The following is a 24,827-nucleotide window of genomic DNA, read 5'->3' on the forward strand; positions in this document are numbered from 1 at the left end:
ATAGACTGGACAATCATATTGGGCCAGTGCTTCGTGAGCACAATGACTGTTTGTGCGTATATTTACCCACCAAAGAAGTACAGCAAATACTGTTATATCCTGCTGTGAACCACAGCTTGCGATTCTCTCTTTACCAAGATGGATCTACAGAAAACAGAAGGCCGCAGAGTTGTAGTCCAGATGTAGTTTCAAACACTAGCAGACACTAAATCTACAGACATTGGGACAGGGGAACACACTCACTTGGCACCATTTAAAAAAAAAAAATCAAAACTTTTACAAATTCACAATTTAATCCGTTAGAAAAAGAATAAAAACAAACAGAAGATTGTTCTCCAACGACTTCAAAAGCAATGGATGGGTAGAAGTTAATAAAAAAAAGTGGAACATGAAGGCGGTAGCTTATCAACAGTAGTTGACATCATCTCCTTGTCTCTTGATCACAATGCCCTTTCAGATTACAGCTGACCTACAGCAGAGATCCTAGACATGCAGACAGACACACAGACAAGCACATACCTTGACTGAGCCCCTAAATGCTGCTGTCCTTCCTTTAAAATAATCGCTGCTGCTCGAAAAACGAGCTTAAACTCCTCTCATAGCTTCTTAAATGGCTCAGATAAAACCAGGGAGGTCACAATGCAAAACGAAACATCACAAATCTGTTGGAACGCCTTTCATTTAAAAAAAAACAAACAAACAAGAAAACCCCTAAAGTTTGTCCTCAATGGCAAGTTCAATTAGACACATTTAAATAATGTACATGACAGCTCTACCCCCAACCAGCCATTCGGGTTGATATCCACAGGCAGCTCCTCCCTCTTTTTCCTCCTCCTCCACCTCTTGCAGACAGAGACACATTGGTTCTGACTGCAGAATTTTAAGACTCTTTTGTGGTCTATGGCAATACAATTTAGACATTTGATTAACACAAGCTATTTTGCTTGAACAAACATTTTAAAGTTTTGAACAAAAGACAAACATGGGACACACGTATGGCAGTTATTAGTTCCCCCAAAACTTGGAAAAAAATATGGTGGTTTAAGCAAACATGAAATCACACATTAGCTTCCATGAACATATCCAAACCCTATGATATTCAGAGGTCTGAATATAGCCTTTTTACAATGTACCGCTGTGGGGAATTAGCAGTATTACGGACTGTGATGCAGACTGAAATACAGATGGTTGCATGACTTTTATGAGGTACTTATTCACAGTCATTGTATTACCTACAGTACATGGTGGTTGACATGCCCCGACTGGGGGAAGAGTAGGAGTATCAATGTAGAAAACTAAGCCACGTTCAAGACCAACAGCAAAACTTATTTTAGCCACTTAAAACAAAACTGCTTTACCTTACCATGAGACAACCTTTTCTGGTGGGAAACCACAGTTATATAAGCCAAATACCGCTAACCCCAAACCAACCAAACTCCACGGGAGTTGCTTGTCTACTGCTGCCTCGATCTGTTGGTTTGTTTGTGATATTTTGTGACATCTGTGTTTTAAAAGGCTAGTTTAGATACGGTAAAGTCACAAAATAACACAAACAAACCACACGATTAAGGCAGTGGTAGACCATGAACTCCACTTTTTGCAAGGTTAAATTACTCTTCATGCAAAAGGAGTCTGGTTGAGTGTAAGACAGCAATATTTGGCTTATATAAGGCAGGTTCAGGCCAGAAAAGGCTGTCTAATGGCAAGGTAAAGCAGTGAAATATTCTAAATATAGCGCACAAGTAAATTGATGTCAGTTTTTTTCAGTGGGCTAGAATAGGTTTTGCTGCTGACCTTCTGATTGTAAGACATCTACTGTAGGTAAGACACCGACTATAAGCACCTACAACAATCACACTTCAAAAAATTCAGTTTCCCTTTAACATCATGTATGCAGTCATGCAGAGTACCTCCAAAAGTTCCGAATACGCAGCATTAGTTTAAAGGAGCCTTAGTGACCAGTGAAAACAGGGGAGGAAAACTGTCTGAAATTTGACTGTTGACATGTGTGAAACTGTAAGTAACTGCATTTAGGACTTCCTCAAGTAAAAGACAGCGTGGATCTGAAGATGCTGATGGATCAAACTCATTACATCTGATTGATCATGAAAAAGTATTACAAGAACATTAAAATTTCAACACTGGCTTCCTTCAAACTGGTGGAACTGAGCAGAACTGCCCCACATTTCAACATGTAAAATTTTAATCAGCATCTGAAATACAGTATTTACCTCACATCATTCGAATTTCATACAACAAACTGCAACAATTACTGACAGATTAATATTCGGTCTTGCTCTCCAAATAAAAAGGGAGTGGTTGTCGTACTACAAACAATGACAAAAGTTCACAGAGTCGTCTGTGGAGGAAGCACTGGACATTGAACCAGGAGCTCTGATGATATGGTCAGTCATTGTGAGGTGGTCAAGAGGGAGGAGAGAAAAAAGGTGGAGTTGTGGAGCAAAGTCATCCATAAGCCTCTGTTGCCCTCACTCAGTCCTTTCTGATCAGGCTGAACACACAGTAGCCCTGCTGGATTGGTGATGCTATGCCGCCATGAGATACTGATGGTAAAAGAGGCCGAAGAGGGAGGTGGAGAACAGGCAGGCAGCAATCCACCAAGTAAAGAAGGAGAAGAGGCCCCGGAAAAGCAAAGGGCTGAAGACAGTCCGCAGGCCCCCAAGAGCCACTGACAGCTGGGCTACTGACGCCCGGGCTCCTGTTTCTACCACCGAAGCTGGTGTTGGGGCTGCTATTGGTGACGCCCCCATTTCCCCTTCCACAGAGTTCATTTCATGGGTGCAAGGCAGGTCTTCTTCAGGATAAACCCACCACGAGTGCCCACCTATAATAAAGAAGACAAAGGAAGAAAACAGCTTAAACTTGAAGATACGCTTGAGATACTCAAAACTGAAAAATCATGATCGGTGCAGGACTCACCCAAGGTTTTTAGCAGCAAAGTTGTATGCAGCAACATCACCAGAGGTGCCACATACTGTAGTGCGATTACACACAAGTAGTAAAAAACACGTGCAACCTGGGTGAAATTAGACAAGAACTGCATTACTATGGGTTTTTACAAAAACTGTTTAACAAAGCATCTTGCAAAACCTGGAGGTTTAACACCAAACTCTCACAGTGGCTTTCTATTTATCTCCTCAAACATCATCTAATATAGACATTCTTGACAGAATACCTGTATTTGCAGCACTATGCATTCATTTGGGCTGATGCATGTTAATACTTGTGTCTGTATCACATTCCTAACAAATATACATCGTAACCACTGACATATTCAAAGCTGGACGACATGACAGAACATCATGATCAACCCCCTGGTGGCTGGCTGTGGTATAGGTCATAAATCCTGCCTCCGCTATATTATCAAATGGAACATGGGCCAAACTAAAATGTCAAAATACATGTCAAATAAAATTTTCCCCAAGATTATTTCTCTCATTTTATGATGTATGTTCAAGTGTGATAAACTTGTTTTTAGTTAAGGTCGTGGAACCCCAGCTTTGCAAAACTCTCTCACATGCTCACTTGATTCAGCACAATAGCACTTGACTCAGCAATGGTGGATACACTGGAAGACACTCCAAGAGCCGTTGCAAAATATTCTTCTTGTCGAGTATTTTATATTATTTATTAATTTAGTTTATTATTTTCTTTGCATGTCTGAATTACTTTATTACGAATGTAAGTACATTATATATGTACTCTGAACACTTATCTTCTTAGACTACATATAAACACAAAGATAAGTAATAGTAGACTACATGACTACAAAATGAGTGACAGATCATGCTTCTGTAGGCTAATTGGCTATTTTACAAGATACTATCTTCTTTATAACAAGATGCTCGTTGTTGTCCCTGTATGCTGCACAAAAAACAAAAAATGTGTAAATAGATGAATAAATAAAAATAAATTAACTTTTTTTGGAGTGCAGCAAGAGATTCTGGATTCAACTCGGCCTGAGGATAAGCGTGCACAATGACAAAACAGCACGTACAGATCTCACAAGAGTTTTGCAAATAGTGCAAATCTAAGGTTCCTGTCTAAACATGACTTTTAATAAGTAATCTGTTGCTATAAAAAGGGGTTTTCACATCATGACTGACAACCCTGCTCACGAATGCACTGGCCAGGTGGCTCTAACCCTGATCACTAATGCACAGACTTTTGACTTCAAATGACATCACCAGCGCAAGATGGTAGGCCTCCTTTCCAAAATATTTTGGCTGTATTTTTTTTTTTTGGGTGGAAGGGAAGACACGTTGTCCATCTTTACTCTAGTGCAGACCAGCTCTTACTCTGCTACAGCTATACACTGTATATAAAGTACCAGTACTTCTTGTTGGTGGGGGATTTCAAAGGGAACTACAGGAGCTGATGTGTTTGACCACAACTGATGCTGGCTCTAAACACACTCACTGATAATGTATAATATCAAAGTGCACCACAGGTGGGCTGGTTTTCGCCTTCACAATGCATTCTGTGCTCTGTTCCTCAATTCACAAAAAACAGACCCCAAATGTGTCTATATTTACGTATATATTTAATACAGAGAAATTCTCTGTCAGCACTGTTAGCTCCATCTATGAATTACTGATCTTAACTGCTCTGGCTTTTAAACTCTTTAACAGTGTGCCAAGTGTAAATGGGATAATGACATAATTGTATATTTCTAAATTGAAGCTGAATTGCAGAAGGGTATAATAGGGATTATTTGATCAATTATCTTATTCACCATCTTCTGCAGGTCAACGGTACTTATCCGTCCTGCTTCCTTCTTCATCTGGTCCACACCCTTCTGGGCCAGGTTGAGGTAGGCCTGCAAATGATGTCTCATCATAGCGAGCCGGAGTATACACATCAGTATGATGGTCCATAACCGCAAAGTATCATACGTCTGCTCAGTCATCCTGGTATTAATAGAAAGACAAGAGTGAGTAAGAGGGGAGATGATGAAGAGATGACAGCCTTTTCTGGCCAGCAAACTGGTACACATCACATCATGTATCTGCTCCATCACTTGGATGGTAGACAGAGACAATGAGACAGACGGGGAAGATAGTAAGAGCAAGGGAGTCATAAACAGCTCAGAGGAAAAAGTAGAAGAGGGTGAAATTGAGAGATAAAAAGGTGAAAAGAGGGTACTGTAACATGAAATCGGGCTCAATCATGGTTGACCTTGATTGTATCACAGGCACTGTCAGCAAGTTTGACACATGACAGAATTCAAGCTCGCTACAAATGAAAGATGTTATCTGAGAAAGAGCTAACAAATGACAGTAGTTAGAAATACAAAAAAGAGCTTTCCCTGAGGTATGACTAAATTTGTTTACAGTCTAATTTTAACCCAAGTAGACAACGAGTGTATTGTCACTTCATCTATGAGCTGAATACATTCCTTATCTCACTGAACGCTTGTAAATTACATTTTCATAACTGCTGTTGCATTGTTTACATCCATTTTCCAGCACAAAAGCCACAATTACTTTTATTTTCACAGCTTTGCAGTGTTGTACCGTTCCTCTTGTTTGAATGGCAGGTAATTAGCTTGCAAGATATCAAGGGAGTCCAACTGGCATGCCTACCAAGTACAGATCAATCAACAAAAGGCGCGAGCACATACACCTTCAGCACACTCTTGTTTTCATGAAATACTTAGGCAATCTTAGACATGAGCCACAAAACATTTTAACTCTGAGCTCATTGTCCAATTATTAAAAATATTAGCAATGAATAGGTGAACTTTCAAATAACTGAATCTATGGAAGCCCACAATAGAAAAAAGATCCTCTAAGTGATTATAATGAGAAATTTTCTAAAAATAATGACTTAGTATTGTACAATAATCAGAAACTTTCAAAATAATGACTTAGAATCTTGAAGTAATGACTTGGTATCACAAAATATTCACTTAGTGTTGGAAAATAATGAGAAAATTTATCAGTAGTTTCAATATTTTGAGAAAGTAAGTCATTATGTCAAGATAAGTCAGTCATTATTTTTAATACATTAGTTTGCTTTTAACCCCACTGACTATGGCTGTATACAGCCATAAGTTATTTATAGCTTAAGCCGGAATTCACATTCCAATTTTTGTAATCGGACAACTGTTTTTACTTACAAAGGCACACTCTCCTTGCCCAGAGTGGGGTTCATTATGTAGTCCTTGGTAATGGGCTTCACCCACAGCAGGACCATGATAAGAGGGGACAGGAAGTTGATATGAAGCAGAGTCCTACAGAAAGGGGAACATGAAGGAGAAGATGTTCAGTTAAACCAGACCAAACAGCCAAAAACATATCCTCCTGTACAGCAAGTGTACCAGCAGACTTCTGATGAATAAAACATGTCCGACCACTGATGAAAATCCAAACAGTGATTGATACATATAGGCTTAATTGCTGAGAATAATCATTATTGACTATCAGGAGAAGCAAAAAGTCTTACTGAAATGTTCCCTTTTCAATCTAAATTATGAAGTTAACAGTGAGGAATAAGGTCCAAGCTATCAATGCAACTTTCACTAAGAGGGGGGGGTGGAGATAACCAAGGCACAGATTTTTAAGGGCTCCGAGATAATCCCCGCTAGTGACAGGGTCTGAGGATGTAAGCTCATGACAGTTAAGAGGGGGAATGGAAGAGGAGGCCATTTTGGAGAGTCTGCTATGCCAAAGTGGATTATCTGGATGCAACATGCTCCCTGCTCTGCACCCCCTATCATGGTCGTAGACATGCCACCCAGAGAGTTCTGAAATAGAAATCTGCTCCAACTGAGGAAGTCTTCATCTGACTCACAGGGTGCTCTCTCTCTCGTATTTGACACACTCTGAACAGTAGGGGACAAGTACAACTGCTCTATATTTGGCTTCTTGGTACTACTTGAGAACCGTGTTTGTGGCCAGTCTGAGCACATCATGTATTAATTAAGCCAAGAAGCACAGAAACAGCAGACTGTCCCGGAGCTTTTTACATTATCAATAGAAACAATTTATTCATTTATGTGGGATGACATCAAAAGTTATGTGCTGTATGTTAATATACAGAGGTGGGAACAAGCCTTTGTTTTGCAAGTCACAAGTAAGTCTCAAGTCTCTGTACTCCAGTCCCAAGTCAACACAAAAAAGTCTCAAATTAAGTCCCAAGTCCTAAAATCCTAAAATGAAATCTGAGTCCTAAACAAGTCATTATGCTCACTTCACCAAATATAATGCAATTTTAACAACAGAGCTGATACAGCCATTGATATTCCAGAATTCTGGCCATTTAGATCAATTACTGGACATTTATTTTAAATAGCCATATGTCAAATTATTATTTTTTCTTTCCCTCATTGGGACACATAGGGGATGTGATTGTATATAACAAAACTTAACATGCCAGAATTAAAACCTCTCCAACTCTCCATTCAGCTCTGTGGTTAGTCACTGGGCCAGAACTGGCAGTTAATGTAATTCACCTTTGTGCACAGCATGCAGCAAACTTCAATGATGAATAGAAAATAATCACCAGCATTTCAATTATTTGTTTTTAATATGCTATTTTCATTTCAGATATTTAATATGGTCTGGACATTCTGGCTAATGATATTTTCTTCTGCTGGCCAAATGCATGCAAAACTGCCAAAACATAAACTCTTATCTCCATCTGTAACGTTCAACCAGCATGTTTTGCAAACTGCAATTCATTTTTTCTTTTTGTTAACCACCACATAGCTTTGTTCATGAACAAAATTATCTTTGGTGTAAGTTTTTCCAGCTGGAGCTCAGTGATGTATCGTTTTTCGCAACTGGACCTGATGCCGTCAGACTGGTTCAAAACAAAGTCGATCCAGGGGATTAAATATTTACTTATAGCATAAGTATAGCATTAACATTATTTGATTGAAGAAATGAAGGGAAATAAATTGATTTGTGGCACAGTTTTTAATTAAAAGACTTTTTAATCTTTGGATTTGGGGGAAGGTATCAAGTATTTTCAAGTCAAAAGGCTAAAATCCAAATGAAGTCACAAAGTACAGCCTGGCACAGGACTTCCTTCTCAATCCCCCTCCCGCTGGATTTCTGACTATTACTGCCTACAATGTTTGTGTTTCACTTCTGACTGCTCCTGCATACATTCCACTCCTGCACAATAACAGTGTGCCAAAAACGTAATAGTTCTGTGGTGTTAATAAAGAGATGCACACCTCTTGCTAACAATGTGACACCCCGGGGTAAGTACACCTACACTGGTCAGGTTGGCAGAAGAGCCTAGACTGGTTTCTCCAAAGAGGGTCCCTATATCTAATGAGACAGTCACAAAGTTGGCAACACTGGCTAAATCTCAAGACCTGCAGCTTGTTTTTTGACTGCCTGCTCCCACCCGCAGTTACGTTAAAAATGCTCTCTCCAGAGAGATTTGTGCTGGCTCCTGCGCGATCCCAATCCTGATGCAGTCCTCTATCACGAGGCATTAAAGTCAAGTGGCACCAGTCCAGTCAAGCATCAAGTAATCAAATCTGTGACTCAAGTTTGGCTCAAGTTCAAGTCATGTGATTCAAGTCCACACCTCTGCTAATGAAAATGAGTGAGTGAGATCTATAGAACATACTGCTACTAGCAAAAGTAAAACATAAAGCACATTACAAGTTTTTCCAGACCAGGAACTGATCTTTAAGGTCTCAATTCAAAACACAATGCAGTGACTTTCCACCTTTTACATCCTCATTATTTAGAATGAGAAAGACATCAAAAGTATTCAATGAAAAATACATGAGTGACCACAGAAGTGAAGACAATTACTGCAGTGGACTCACTGTGTAAATTTGGCTGTGGTCAGATTGAGTGCATCTAGGTGCATCTGTGCCAATCGCAGACCAGGAAAAGTTAGAAATGCTCCAATCAGGGAGCAGAGCAAGGCCAGGATCAGCTTGAAGGTGAGTTTAGATATGGGACCCCTGTGAAAGAGAAAACACATAGTGAGATACTACTGTAGTTTCATGAATCATAAAGAATTCATGAAGGCAGAGAAAACAAAAATGATACTATGAGAATACTGATTTTGTACTTACTGGGACTCCAAGCCCTGGTGTTGCAGAAAGTGTAGAGCGCTGTCGGAGAAGTTTGCAAAACCTGGAGAAGAGGAAATGTTTGACGGTGACTCACTCAAAAGTAATCAAATTTGGTTGTGACTTACAGGGTCATCTTTGAGAATGTGGAGCACTCACCTGTCTCCAGACCAAACTCTAGGTAGTTTTCAGTGACAATGAGAATGGCCATGGCTTTGACAAAAAAGAAGAAAGCAAAAGTGATGCAGAGTGAGCGCTCGCCTCCTTCCTCCAGCTTGAAGTAGTGGGCCGTGAGAGAGAAAAGGGTCTTACTGTGGGGACTGAGTCAAGGAAATACATCTCTAGAAGCACACTGGCACACAAAGCAAATACAACCAGCTTTGCAGATACAGTATTTTCAATGCATTTTACAGGTTCAAAGGAAACAGAAATCCTGTAAGTCTCTGCAAACAACCAATAAAAAAACACTCCACCCATTAACACCGCACTAACCCTGTGTGGCTACAGAATTTTAGGGTCTTTGGCACCAATGCCTTCCACTGAGGTTGTAACAGCATTTTACTCCGTCCCTGACAACATTTATCAGAAGACTAAAGACAGAGCATGTTTCTAAAGCAAACTCTGGTCGCCAAGGAGATGAAACTCAGTTTCTTCAACATGTAAGGTGACAGAACGGCAATATTTCACTCCCCTTTTAGCCCATTTCAAGAGTGGTATTCACTGCAATGGAGTCATCTTTCTTTCTTCTCTTTTTTCTTCTAGTCAGTACTGCAAAGACAGCTGTATAAACACTCACCAGACAAGTTAGAGCCAGCATGAGGCTGAAAAGAGAGTATTTGAGCCATCATGTGGTGAGCTACAATTAATATACTGCAGAGCTGGCCTGTCAACATTGGCCAAAGGTGAGGATATGCAGTCACGTTCATAAATTTCTGTAAAGACGGAGAACAAACGAGATACCATAAGATGCAAATACTTGAAGAGCATGCTGCTCCCGGGTTATCACTGAAGGTTAAGTTAGTAGAGCCGATCTCCAGGGCAAGAGTCTTAAACATATCATCAGAGCTGAAATAGGAAAACTGAAATCAAGTGTCCCATTAACACATATATTGAGCCAACATATTCCCTCATCTTCATAGTCCCATTTCATCTGTTCCACAGTCTGTCCTTTTCCCCAAGCACATCAGGCTGTTGGGCTGTGAAAATTGGGACTCCAATCTCCGACGTAGGCAGGAAATGACACACCATCTGACCGCAGTGAGCTGGGCCTGACCAGGAGCACTGGAAAGATTGATCCCTGTGGTTGGTGGCAAGGATAATGCATATTATTTAACCATCATTCAGTGTAGCAAAATAGCAGGTAGCTGTGGAGCATAAAGGCGCTGGAAGTCAACCCAGTGGAGCTTTAGCAGTCATTTTATAGTCTCTCTGCACCACTGCTGCATCCACACAATCAAGCTGGAATGACTTGGTCTCTTAAAGAGGACCTATTATGCTTATGTCCAACTCTATATTCTTTATTCTGGGACACAGACAGTTCAAAAAAATCCTTATTTATATTTTAATGGCCCTTTATGCAGTCCCTCTATTCACCCTCTGTCTAAAACAACCAGTTTCAGCTCCTGTCTCTTTAAGACTGCCAGAAAGAGGAGGTTTTCAGGGCCAGGGTGGGGGGACACAGTGAGGAAAGTCAGTTAATACGACTGCTAACTGCACAGTTAACTGAACTAACACCAGCTAAAATCCCTTTCACACAACTCTGCAATTACCTAGAAACTACGCTGAGGAGCGATAAGTGTGAACACAAATGTATGCATTTTCCCTAGTCTCCCTAGTCCTAAATCCAGGTGAGCTACATATGTGAACTGAGCAGGGCAGTGTCTGGAGCAAGTGAGCAGCCACGTTGATGATGCTGCGTGTTGTGCAGCTACTCGCCCGTGAAGCCAGTGATAGCTTTGTTTTCAAACAGACCATCTGCCGATCAGTATTGGCCTACATGAGTCTAATATTTTTTGAGCTCAAGGGTTAGGGCCTTTCTTCATCATCTGTGATGTGTGAAAACATCAGATTTCAATCAGAAGAGTGTTTCTTGTGCTTGTGTCTTGCAAACAGCAGACCACAAAGTGTCTCTTTTGCCAGGCAGCGATATTTTCCAGGCAGGAAGGCATGGCAGGACATGCCTTCATCATATCGCAGCTGAACTTGCACACTGAAGTCAGCTGATCTCTGCATCTATCATCTTCTCCTTTTCCATCACAGTTTGTTAATTTTCCATATCAAAGCAAAAACAGTCATCTTTACAGGTAAGCCCTACTTCACCTTCTGCATTTTCTGAAGGCACCACGCCTCGCCTAGCCATACAGACCATTTCCAGGTCGTGTGAACATCTGACACAGACAAAATCTCCCATGTTTGCAAGGTCACATTCGGATGATGTCCAGACCTGATTCTCAGGGCTTAGTTCAGAGTAATATACAATAAAACAGCTTAAATTCCAGTTAGCAGTGGTATGGGGCTGGTTATTCAAAGAGTACAGCCATCTGTCTATCATGAAAATCCACAAATGATTGAGAATTCAGGCAGAGCAGCCAGAGTAAATTTAACTATAAAGGAAGGAAACCATTCATCCAAACAACTTCAAACTTGGCGGATGTAGGGCTAAGGACACATGACGATGAACTGTCGAATGTGAAGTCGATCAGATGAACGGTTCTTGAGAACACAGCAGACAGCACGTATGAACAGCGACACACTCAAAACAAGCACGACTCCTGACAACACGTAACACCAAGTAGCAATACTGGGAACCAAGCAATCGGCACGTTCCCTAACAGTCACCTGCTTTTAACAGCCACGCCCTGAACGGACACTGCACTAGTTAGCGGGAGAACTTTGGGAATTTTTTTTTTTCAATAAAATATGATCTAGATCAGAGTCCTGGTCCAAGTCGCTGTTAATCACATTGTTACGAAGAGACAGACTGAGCAGATGGATGGGTGCGTCCCTGTATTGAGCAAGTGTGTCTATCTGGAGCAGATGACAAGCAAAGAAATTTACAACTTGTCACAAAAGTAGAAAAAAACAACAGTGGAAAAAGGGCACTCAGAGCAGTCTGAAGCCTAAGCTTTTTTCTCACAGGGGTTAATTTTTACATACATTTACCTCCATTTGCAATTTTGGTCACATTTAATATGAACATCCAACATGGTAAGATGAGTAAGATGAATAGGTCCCCTTTAAAAGACAGAGATGTTAACCTACAACATATATAGGACAGCGGTGAAGAATGCAAAGTGAAAATAAAGGAAATGTGTGAGTGCTGTAGAAAATCTCAAATCAACCCACACAGTCATACTGTACAGCATAAATGTATTTCTTATTTAAAGAAGAGTTTACACCGAAACACTGATGAGACAGTCTGATAAGAAAAAACAAGATGTTAAGAGTCACCGATGTAAGGATACATGACAAAAGCGAGTACTAGCAGGCACCAGACCACGCTGATGTTCATCTCTCCTGAGGCCTGAGCCACACTGTAGTAGAGTTCTGTTATCAGATACACCACAGTTGCCGCTACTGTGAAATCCACTAGCCACTGGAACTCTGGAAAGTAGTGCAATGCTGGGGGCAAAAAGAGTATAGTTAATCTAAACACGTAAAGCACAGCACACACAAACATAAAGTGTCTGTGATTGAAAAAGTTACTATTCATTGTCAGTCATTTGTCCTCTTAGGTTTATACCTAATGTGTCGACTTCTGTGATGCTTTTTGTCTCCAGCTGCAAATCTATGTCCTTGGGAACTGTTAGCGGCTTATTGTCTATGTGACCATTGTATTTCCTAGGGCAAAGAGGAGAGAGCAGCAAAACAACAGCTAGGGTCAGGATAACAGAAACAAGTAACTCCAGAATGAGAGTGAACAGAATACACCATTTCACATTTTATTATCCTGTGAAGAGATATAAAGTACAAGCCAGATTCAAAAAAGGTTGGGATGCTGTGACTGTAGTAGAAAGATGAGAAATTATATGTTCAAACATTTTTGTTTTTGCAAATATACTCATTGTGAAATTGATGCCTGCATCACATTCCAAAAAAGTTGGGACAAGGCCAACCAAAGACTCCCAACATTTCACAGGTAAGCAGGCCATAGTATCAAAAAATAAAAACATCATGACACCCCTACTGTGAAAGCCCCATTAATGCTAAAAGGTACATACAGACTTTGGAGCAGCATATGTTGCTGACATCTTTTTCAGGGACGTCCATGCTTATTTCAGCAAGACAATGACAAGCCACATTCTGCATGTGTTATAACAGTGTTGCTTCATTGCAAAAGAGTTTGGTTACAAGAATAGCCTGCCTGCAGTCCAGACTTGTCTCCTATTGAAAATGTGTAGTATATTATGAAGAGCAAAATACGTCAACAGAGACCCTGGACTCTGCTACTGAAGTCATATATCAAGCAAGAATAAGAAAGAATTTAACTTTCAAAACTTCAACAACTCAAATCCTCAGTTCCCAGTGTTGTTCAGCAATAAGGGAATGAATCAGAGCGGTATACGTGTCCTAACTTTGCAGGTATAAAATTCAAAATGACTGTATATTTACAAAAAAACAATAAAGTTTATCAGTTTGAACATTAAAGTTGTTTGTATAAATTGAATATCATATAATCAAAAGGGATTTGCAACTCATTACATTTTGTTTTTAATTCATGTTTTACAAAGCTCCCCAGCTTTTTTGGAATCTGAGTTGTATAAAAGACACCATTATACTGAAAAGAAAACTGTGGGGTTTGTTCAAGTAGACATTTTTGTTTTGATTTTTGTCTCAACTTATCTATTATACAACTGAAAAAAAGCATTTCCACACATTTCTGGGCTCTTTTTCCTTCTTTCTTTTTCTTTGGAATTTCTCCAGTAAATATTTGTAACTATCGAAGGATTAGTGATATGGTGGTCTGAACTGCCCTTCAACTAGAACTTTAAATTGACTTTCTACCTCCCAAATAGTCATTTTGATAGTAAATCCATCACAGGAAAAATCCTTCTCTGTTGTGTTGTTAAATGAAGCTTTGGCATTCAAATTTAATAGTTGGCAGAGGTCTTGTTACTTTTATTACAACTAATACTACTGAACTCTTCCATGACCAAAAGGCATGCAGTGCTAAATCGCCAACAGCAGGCCAAGGGAGAGCTGTCCTTCAGGCTCGAAGAACTGTCTGGTGGGCCTCTGGGCTTTGTTTGTTCAGCGCTGTGTGTGCGCTGGATTCACAGGACAATACCACTGTAAGACTCAAGGGCCAAACATGCCCTGGACAGATTTCATCTCTGAGGCACCTGACAGGAAAAAAAGGGGCTCAGCTTCACCCCTGACTGAGGGAGTCAGACTGTTAACAAAGGGAATGGAGCTGCATGGCACGAGCAGGCAAAAGGACAGTGGGTTCATCTTTTTCTTCGAGGGATTACTGAACATGTGGTGCTGGAGAGCCTTGACCTGCCTCATACGGGGTCAGAGAAAGGACTGCACTACAAAACCGCCTTAAATTAGGAGCTGGACACCATGAGGAACAGCGAGGATTAACTCTGAGTTGTGACTTCAATTTAAATTCACATTTAAACGGGGAGTACAAAGGAAACGGCACTAAATTTGCGTGTTCAACATATGGTTCAACTTCCACCTGCAGCCCCAAAAATTGAATAACAGTTTTTTTGAATTGCAAAGTAGTCTTGAAGGAAAATCATCTTCCAGAATCAAAGCTTGACATCTGACCACTTTGAAGACATAATGCTGTTTGGGAAACTTTGATTTCAGAGAGGATGCAATCCTTTTAAACTGTCATCCCCTAAAATAGCCTAAATAGTAATGGCTCCAAAAAACAGGACCAACTTTCCTCACATCTGCTAGACAGGGCCACTTCTAAGCCGCGTTGCACTGAGCCTCGATGAAGAGCCATAAAGGAACAAAACAACAAAAACAGACTTCTGTCTCCTTACTTCAAACAGGCCTTAAATGAGCCACATAAACACATCAGCTTCATCTGTTTGCTGACATGCCTGTGGTCTCCATCCATCTCAAATGTCTGCTTCTCATCTTTTCTTTCCTCTCTGATGAAAGGGGTGCCTTTCGTACCTCTTCTGTGCCACTGCATTTCCCCAACCCCCCAAACAATAGCCCTTCTTCATTCCAGCCCCCCCATCCTACCTACCTGTCTTTCCTCTTCTGTCCTTTTTGTTTCCCAGCTAAGCTCCTCAACTCATCTTCCGTGGGGTGCTGATACCACCGCAGACTGTGAACAAAGAAGAGGAGAGAGATGTGGAATCAGGCTCAGAAATGGACGGAGGAGGAAAGAGCAAGAAAAAAGACACAGTAAAGCAGATATTTTAAAGTTGTGGACCAGAGACAAAAAAATAGATAGATTTGTTGCAATTATTAAGACATACATTATAAAATAATTCATCACATTGATTCTGAAGTCTGGTAAGATAATCGCTTGTTTGTTCACTTCCATTCCTTGTGAGAATAAGGGGAATTTGCTTATTATTAAAAGCTTAAAATGCCTTTGCATCTCTCCTTACAGTGATAATTTCAAAAATCTCACTGAAAAATGCTCTTTTATTCTCTGGACATGACTCAAAGCATAAATTTCTAACAGCTCACAGCTTTATGATTAACTTGCAAACAACGCACTCGCAAAACAGACAATTCTCAAAGCTTTACTTTATATCAGTGACTTTGATACACATCTAAAAAGCACTTGTGAGAGGCTTCACAACAGGAAGGTTATCTGTCCTTAAGGACCGAGTTTGAAATGGGAGCTAATTTAAGAGCATCCTTTAGAAGACAAACACCCTCCTTTAACTTTGTTTAGAAACCCTCTTGTCAGAGCATCCAGAGAGGAGCTCTGTGTGGCGGAGGCAGAGAGAAGGAGCACAGCTTGTTTTTCCTCACGCACATTTATTTATTATTGAAAATTAATTGCAAAATATTCTGGAGGGAGACTCCAGGTCTGCTTGGGGTAAAAGTTTTCAAAAAATGTTTCAACCGTGCCCTGAAAAGGAACATGAATTAATTATTAAATGTGTTCCAAGAAGCTGCTGAAAAACATACGTGGCACTAATAAGAGGAAATGAGGCAGGCACTTTATTTTTAAGTACCGTCCTCTCGGGTCACCCCAATATTTTGACGCCCTTTGGTCTTTGCAGGATGATTTAATGATCTTTTTTTCTTCTTCTCTTTTTTTATCCAAACCCTTTTGAACACTCACACTGTTGTCGGAGTAAACATTTTGATCCCCATTGTTCTGGACTCTTTGAAATCAGCTTCTTAGAAGGCAAGTTAACTGAAGAAATGAAACTGTAGCATTTACAGAAACAGCATGTACAGGATAATACATTACCTGCCACTGCACAGTAGCCATCTTGCGAAGGAATAATGAGGTATGATTTTCTGAATTACACTGGCCATTACCATGGTAACCACCAGCTGCACACCGATCACACCCTGTGGAAATAGGAAGGGAGTTTAAAACCATATTTAAATAGTAATTAGACATGCCATAAAGAAGTTACACACAAGAAGTATAGGTTTATATACTGTAGACTGATAAAGGCTGACGCAGATCTTATAATGGCGTCATAAACTGTGTTTCAAATGTAATTTGAAGTCCAAACTTCTGTTACCAATCTAAGATGAAAAGTCTTGGCATCACATGTTAATTGCAAGTGCTCCTGTCATCAATATTTTTTTAAAGATGCCTGCTACAAACCAACAGACAAAGTTGTTGATACTTGATGCACAAAATAACATGATTTTTAATAGGGACCGCATATAGTATGTTGGGCCAACAAACAAACGTGCAGTGCAGAAAGGCTTGTGATTACTTGTTATGAGAGATTTTGAATGTTTTGCTGATACTATCCAGCAACATAAATTGTGCATATGTTGACGGTATTATAATACACACTCTTCTGAGGACAACTCTTTTGCAGTATAATGAGGGAGTTGGCTTAATTGACAGAGGTGAGATAAAAGATTTGGTTATAATGGTGTGCGTATTCTCATGCTGTCTCTATAGTTACTATCCTTGGTTGGTTACTCAGTGTGAGACCTAAGATTCTCAAATGTTCCCATGGTGCTGGTTCATGCATCCCAAAATTTAAATGGATATATTTTTTAAGACCGTCTGGCCAGCTGCTTGATACTACCTTGCCAACTTTCGCCAGGCACTACCCTGGCTGTGTATGACTGAGCTAAAGCATACATAATTGGTTGATTCCATGATGTTTTGGTTCAGATGTTAAAATCCAAAAGGAGGCAGGGGAATGTACCCTATTTTTTCCCTAATAATGCTACATTGAGAACAACACATCTGTACTGAAATCAGCAACAGGAGAGATACTTAGCTGCTAGGACCCGGTAGGTAGCAGAGTCCTGTGGTGTGTTTGGCCAATGGAGCTAATAAACCTTACAGCTAATGGAGCTAACAGGGAGGACAGGGGGTTTCTGTTTTGAGGAACCAATGAAACAGTAAACAACGAACTGCAGTTTAATGTAACAACACAATAAGTTTACAGTAAATGGACATACTCCAGTACTTCAGCCAAGTACACTTTGTAGGTAAAAGTAATGTTAATTTGAGTTTGGTGTAACAGAGAATTTGCATTAGTATTTGTATTTCACCAGATTTCTGTCAGGGGTGAAAGTAACCAGATAAATTTCGTCATTTATTCTACGTACAGTAGCTGAGGTATTTATACTTTGTAGTCAACAGCTACATACCCTTTTTGTTATCAAAGTGCTTTACATGAAATAAATATAAAAGAAGACACAGCAGTTAACTCAAAATAAATATAATAAATGTAAATATTTCCTCAACATTTTAGCGGTGTATTTATTATGCTTCTAAAGAATTACATAGAAGATAAAGTAAATAAACAACATTTTGATTTTGGGAGGGTTTACATTCATGTTGGGATGGTTAAAAATGTTTTTCAGGATGGAGCCCTGGTTTGATTGATATTAGAGCCAAGAAAGCATAAAGGTAGATGGTTTCAACCACTCTACATGAAACACCACAGGAAAGCATGTTTTCTCTGTAAATACTGTAGAAGGGAAAGTTGAGAGATTAGGCTTCAAAACCTTGATTACGATCCAGAGTTCAAACACAGAATGACCTTGGATTAGATGGAGTACACTGTGTACAACCCAGGAGGTGATCACGTCAGTTTTATTCAGTCAAACCAAAAAACATAAATCAGGCCATGTTAAATTCCTAAAACAAATCTTTTCCTATTTTACTTGAAGTCACTATCTATGTGTATACCATGTGCCAGAGTTGTACAGACACTGTGGCAAAATCTTTTGGGCTAGCAACATGATTATATTAGCCTACCATCTTGACATCTGCTCCCACCTTGATTCATGTGACTATGACTACCATACGTCACTAACAACTCTCATGTGATATCAGGGTATACAGCACGGTACATGAGACATAAAAAAGGAGGGAGAGAAAGGTTATACTTGCACTTCTCTTTGTGATTGATAACTAAAGCTAAAAAGCCTTTAACAAATGGGTTGTATGACAACACTCTGAAAACTCAGAAATAGACAGTGATTTTGAACGCATAGGTGCTATGGACATTTAGGCTTTCTGATTTTCCCAAAGGAGTGGGCCTTAGTATTTTTTGGTTAGTAGTTATTGATCGCAAAGTAAAGTACAAGGCTAACCTCTCTCTCTTCTGTTTTTGGTCTCAAGGTATGTCCTTGGATCCAAAGAGCACCTGTTTTTTGATACCTGCATTTCTGAAGTAGCACTCCTCAACCAATATACTGGCATTTTTGTCACTACACGGTATGTTCAAGTGCCTGGGACTTCCCACTACTCAAAGCAAAATTTAAGACGCCTCTTGCTGGATTGGTGAAACTTCAGGTCTACAATTTGCAGCTTAGGGGTCGACATGATGACCTAGTGTTGGCCGACATGGTGATCTACACCTTGAGTTGATTGACGTTCGGCAAGCAGAAGTTGTTTTTCTATAGTATGGGTCTTAAATAGGGGGTCTGTGGCCCCTGGGGGTTCTCAGAGTTACAGAGTTAGTTTTGAAGGTTTTTTTATCCCCAAAAATGTCTGAAAATACATATTAACATGAATCCAACATATTTTGAGTGAAAATTAACTAGTTGTATTATTTAACCACTAGCAAACATGCAGAGACCGAAGCTAACACACCTACCATCGGCCTATTAGTGCTGCTGACTTAGCTGGGTAAGTGTAAATGAGAGAAGACCTGAAAATATTCATTGCAATACATGTAATAGGGGTCCTTGCTCCATCTCTCTATCAACTATGGGGTCCATGGCATGAAAGACCCTTGTTATATACTGTTTCTACCACAGAAGATGTGCCTTTAATATCTCTGGTTGCCTTAAAAAAGTCAATGAGTAGGACTGTTTCACAGCAGTACTGGATTTACATTATATTGGCAGGCACTAGATTAGCCAAAAAAAATGACATTCACATTTGGTTATTTAACTGTTTCTCAATTCCATTTATAGAAAATATATAATATGGTGATAGGTATGGTTGATGAAATTTGAAATTACCTATAGCGTGACAGAAGATTAAATCATAAATTGCTACATTTACCTCAATACAACATATGTAATGATTTTTTTAAACACATTAACTTTTCCAAGTTTAATTATAAGAGATTTATTTATTAACTAACCACATTCTGTAATTTGAGTAAATGTTGTGGTGTAAATACAATTTTCAATAAATTCAGCAATGACTGCAAAATCTGTCACAATGTCAGCCTCCATGTGACCTGGAGAATGAACAGCCAGCGCTCTCCTGGTAGGTACCAACAGATTTAGCAGCATAAGGAGCTCGATATCAGTCCTGCACACTTAGATCAATATTCACTTAGGCTTAAGAGGCCAAAATCATTCCCATCATGCTGCGCTTTTATCCATTCACTGTAGGGTAAGGTCTGCGGGTTGGCGTATCTCTTTGACAATCAGCAGGAATTATTGATATCTGTGCCTACACACATTTGAGCAAAGAGACCCAATTAGCCAACTAATCCCCAAATAAAGTATTTTTTTCCCTCTACAACAACAGTCTTATATCTGTCCTAGCACCTGGGCATGTACCAACACAAACTCGTCACCTACAGAGATAAATCCTGTAACTTTCTGTGTTTTCTCAACATGATGTTTACACATCAATAACACTAGACTACACAAAACTCCCCAGCCTCATTCAATTCTACACCAGAGCCTAAATTCAACCTAAAAGGGCAATTTAGAATGCTAATTTCAATTCACCTAATGTGCAACTTGATAGCAATTTTGAGAATCGCTGATTCATTAATAAAATATGCTTTTCACAAAGTGGAAAATTTACACAGGACTCAATCTTTTCAAAAAGTAAAGTACTGACTCTGCTGACATGCAGATTCTGAAAATGTATCATATGGGACGGTCTATGATCTAACGGGTGCTTGGCCTATCCTGGCCAGCATAATGTTTATAGTTTCTGTGCACAATCATCTCTCTTTATGGTAACAAATGCTGATTAAAATGATGCCAAAGCTCACCATTCTCAGGTTTCTGCAGATCTTCCACTTTAACTGATTAGTCCTCTTTTTTTAATTAGTCCACCCTTCAGCATCTTCACTTACAAATGCAGAAGGTAATTTTCAACATAGGCAATGCAAAACCTTCCCCCTCCAATCACTCCTCTGAGCCCCTTGCACCATATATGTTTGCACATTTTGCATTTGGGCTTGAAGTGGAATGTCAATGTTGTCAACTGTTGTAACAAACAATCAAACTAATGTCTGCTCGACTCAGCCACTTAGGTCTAACTCAGAGGTAAGAAACAACAGTGCAAATTAATGTAAGTGTGCTGGTAAGTCTAGCAGAGAGGAAGGGAGGAAGTAACATGCATAGAACCTGGATAACCCTTATATATAGCTACACTGCACATCACATGTCAGTCTGTCTTTATTTCAGCAACATCATCAGTGCACTGGATATAAAAGTGGTAAATACAATACTTTTTGAAGTAAGCTGCTATATTTAGTTGTTTCTGCTCAACAAGCAGAAGAAAAATATGCTTGAAAGTGTGAACAAATATGCTGTTTATGTTAAGCCTGCAAATTAAATGGGTTTGTTTGTTCAGATAATATTACAGCGACTGTGATGTTACTTTACACTAGCATCTTCCCATTATGTGTTAGCATCGAGCTAATGGACTAAGAGAAGAAAAAAATCAATTCAGGAGAGGACTTTAAACTGCACTGCCGGTACCTGAACATGCTAACATAAGTTAACTAAGCTCCCACATTATCCTGCTTCTATTGTAAGGCTGGACAAGCATACACTCATCATAATGAACACCTTGCAAATAATACTGATAAATGTATTTTTGTGTAGGTTAAACCTATGTTAGACTGCAGATGGAGGAAGAGAGTGACTCCTAAATAGGAGAGGCCAGACCTGTACACTAGACCTAGATTCTGGATTGGTCATGGGGATCCCCAGTGTCACCCAGCATGGGGTAAGCTCCAAAAGCTAAAGTCAATACCTCTTCTAGAGTCACAGAGGGGAGAGTGGGTGCTATTAATTTAGCAATCATACTCACTCAAGATGTGACGCGTGACCAAACACAACCTCTCTGACTCAAGACATTTCTCCATGAGGGTAATGGTCATGCTATATAGGTCAAAAGCACACAGCCTTCACTTGGTAGATGCTGACCAGTCTCTGTGGGGGCCGTGCAAGGATCCCAGGCCTGGGGGAAATTGAGCCAGCATGGACTCTCTTATCTTGCCCAGGCCGCTTGACCCCCTCCACACAACAACCAAATGAAATCTGTAGGGGGTGGGGAGTGGGAGCTGCAGTGATAACTGCCATCCGTAAGACCTAAAAATGCCTCGCTACTATTTTGCGCATGAAACTAACTTTGAAGCTGTGAACCCTTTATTGACTCATGAGTCCACATTTTCATTCATTTTAACTACTTCTGGCATATTTAATCCATTTTTTCCCCACCTACTATCTATTTGGATTTATACCAGCTTTGTTTAGTTCGGCAGAACCAAACCTTGCAGCGTTTGCCTTCTCTATGCAGTTTGTTTGGGTTATTGTCACTATCAAATTCAAAGTCTGGTGCAGAGCAATCAACCACTATCTAGTCCATATCTAAGAGGTGGTCCAGGCTGATGTCAATTGCACTCTGGAGTGGTTGATTTCTGAAGTGCACCATTGTATGCGTCGTTTCATTTCTTATAAAATGTTTTTGCTTATTGTTTTGGTGACTGGTGAACTTGTAGTACGTTTGCAACCAAAATGTGGACTGGCAGGGGACAAGCCTGGATTCACAATGAAGTGAGAAATGTCTGTGTTAACAGATAAAGACTAAAATAAACAGACTTAAGTCTGCTAATATCCGCTGCAGATCAACACCAACATGAACAGAGCCTGACAGTGCTTGATGATGATGATGATGTAGGATATCCAGGCAGAAATTGGCTTGTTTGTTGTCTGTTTACCCACCTACTGTAAGACCAATAATCAAGCAACAGTTCCACCACATGATGTGGAAAAACACTGCATTAACCTTGCACTGGTTCGATTCCTGAACCACACCTTAAACTGTGAACCCACTCACCACACTACACTACACTTTCTAATAGAAATATTTCAGCTGTGGCTAGAGACGGGCCAAACTGTATATCAAAAATGGGCCTAATACCAATACTGTAGTAAGAAACTAGATGACATCCTGAATATCTGTCATTACCATAAGTTTTTTTATTCCTCCCTCCACTAGTATTACAGTACCCTGGTGGTAAACTGGAAATGTTCATGCCTTATCTATTTGTTCTACCTGCTTGATTTAAGGAATGGCCTGTTTATCACTTGCACATTACTGATGTTATTTTCTAAGTTGTTTCACTATCATACTGTCATTTAAAAGACTAGGATATTCTGATTATCTTAAGAATAGTACAAGTCAACATATCTCCATATTCATAATACCAATAAACAAAGATTAACTCCCTGTTCTAGCAGACATTTTTGTTTAAGTTTTTGTCTCACCTGCCTTTTATACAACTAAAAAAGAAATAGCAGTGCTACACATTTATGCACTCTTTGTTTTAGTATATCTAAAATAAATTTTGGTAAATATAAAAAGACTTGATATGGTAGTTGGAGCTGAGGAAATGTCCTTCAACTAGACCTTGGTTAACATTTTAAAATAGATTTCCTACTTCCAATATTGTCATTGTGATAGTAAATCAATCAAAATTTGTTTGTTTGTGTTTTGGAGGGAAATTTGAGATCACTGTGAGCTATAACAAAATGACACTGTCATGGATACCAATTCATTTTCTAACATACATTTATGTATACACAAATGTAATGAAAAAGATTGCAGTTAACATTTATCAATGTCTCTTAGTAAGTTCAACATATTCCTGTCACGCTTCATAAAATCTTAAAGATCAAACTAGAATTATCTATCAGGGTGTTCAAAAAATGCTTGAATAATTACGAATTAGGTACCCTCAATAAGCTATTTCACAAAATTAAACATACAGTTCCTCTGAGGGCACCCTGAGGTCAAACTGAGCAGGTCAGCACACCTTGTCTTCTCCCACAGGTATCCTGCTGCCAGCTGAATGACATGCTAACTGTATGCTAGTATGGTTCATTCTGGTATATTGAACGTATCTCAAACCTCTCCCCTGCAACTCTAGCTAATGTCAGCACTCTCAAACACTTTATGTGAGTGAACATTACTTAAAGCCGTTATATATTATATATGTCACTACACTATAGACGTGCAGTATTAGCTAACGCAAGCTAAACAGCTACACTGGCAAGCCGGCTACTAGAAGCTGCCATAACTAGCATGCTAAGCTAACGGCACCCTGCAATAAATTGGCTCAACACATCAATGGCTAAGCAACGTGGCAGTAAATAACACACATGAAAATGAATGTTAGCAATTAATGCTCTATTACTGAAGTGTCACAAATCAGAGAAAGCTTTGCGTTCAGGTGCTCGCTGTCAGTCACACTCACCATGTTGATGCAGTGCAGCAGAAACGGACTCTTCCCCGACAACACTGAGCACCCCGAGTCGGAAATCAAGCGGCGAGGAGCACATAAGCCCTTCTTGCGATGGTTGTGCACAAAATGAAGGGGTTTCTCATTCAAATTGTCATCGTATCCTTGCAGAGAGGCTTTATATCGTCAAAATTCAATGGGTCCAACCTCCGCTCCCAAGTATTTTCAACTGCAGTAGAGGTCACGCTGAAATTTTGGGAAAGTAGGTGTCTTCAGAAATGCCTGTACAGATAGAATAAAATATGAGCATTTAATTATTCTCACTGTCACGAATTAAACCAAAACTGTGACCATATAATATATCAAATACACATATATACTGTATTATTTTTAATTCGACTTAAATATTACACACAGTTTGTAATTTTTAGCAGGCTTAAATAAGGACAACGATAAGTGTGCATTAGGACCACCGCAACCGGAAGAGAGCAAAGAGTCACCACCACACATGACAGACCAGTACCTGCATTAGATGTCTAGCAGTGGACAGAGGGAACATCGAGTAGAGGAAAGTAACACAGTCTCCAGGTTTCTTTTTATACAGTAACACTTAAATTTAAGAGGTATGCATAAGACTGACACGACACCTTTATAACTATGACATGACA

General features: G+C 39.7%; 1 protein-coding gene across 1 annotated transcript; it reads right to left on the reverse strand.

Moving 5' to 3' along the window:
• Nucleotides 1–1,888: 1,888 nt before the first annotated feature.
• tmem161b (transmembrane protein 161B) lies at nucleotides 1,889–24,398 on the reverse strand. The gene is made up of 12 exons (XM_084729015.1): nucleotides 24,175–24,398; nucleotides 16,470–16,573; nucleotides 15,279–15,359; nucleotides 12,810–12,907; nucleotides 12,532–12,688; nucleotides 9,227–9,378; nucleotides 9,071–9,131; nucleotides 8,816–8,956; nucleotides 6,143–6,256; nucleotides 4,757–4,931; nucleotides 2,941–3,037; nucleotides 1,889–2,845 (listed from the first exon to the last, which is right to left on the reverse strand). The coding sequence occupies exons 1-12, from the start codon at nucleotides 24,175–24,177 to the stop codon at nucleotides 2,547–2,549; spliced, it is 1,482 nt and encodes a 493-aa protein (XP_084585141.1). The 5' UTR covers nucleotides 24,178–24,398; the 3' UTR covers nucleotides 1,889–2,546.
• Between the last annotated feature and the right edge of the window lie 429 nt (nucleotides 24,399–24,827).

The sequence above is a fragment of the Lutjanus erythropterus genome, chromosome 10 (assembly GCF_056507025.1).
Source record: "Lutjanus erythropterus isolate fLutEry1 chromosome 10, fLutEry1.hap2, whole genome shotgun sequence".
NCBI lineage: Eukaryota > Metazoa > Chordata > Actinopteri > Lutjaniformes > Lutjanidae > Lutjanus > Lutjanus erythropterus.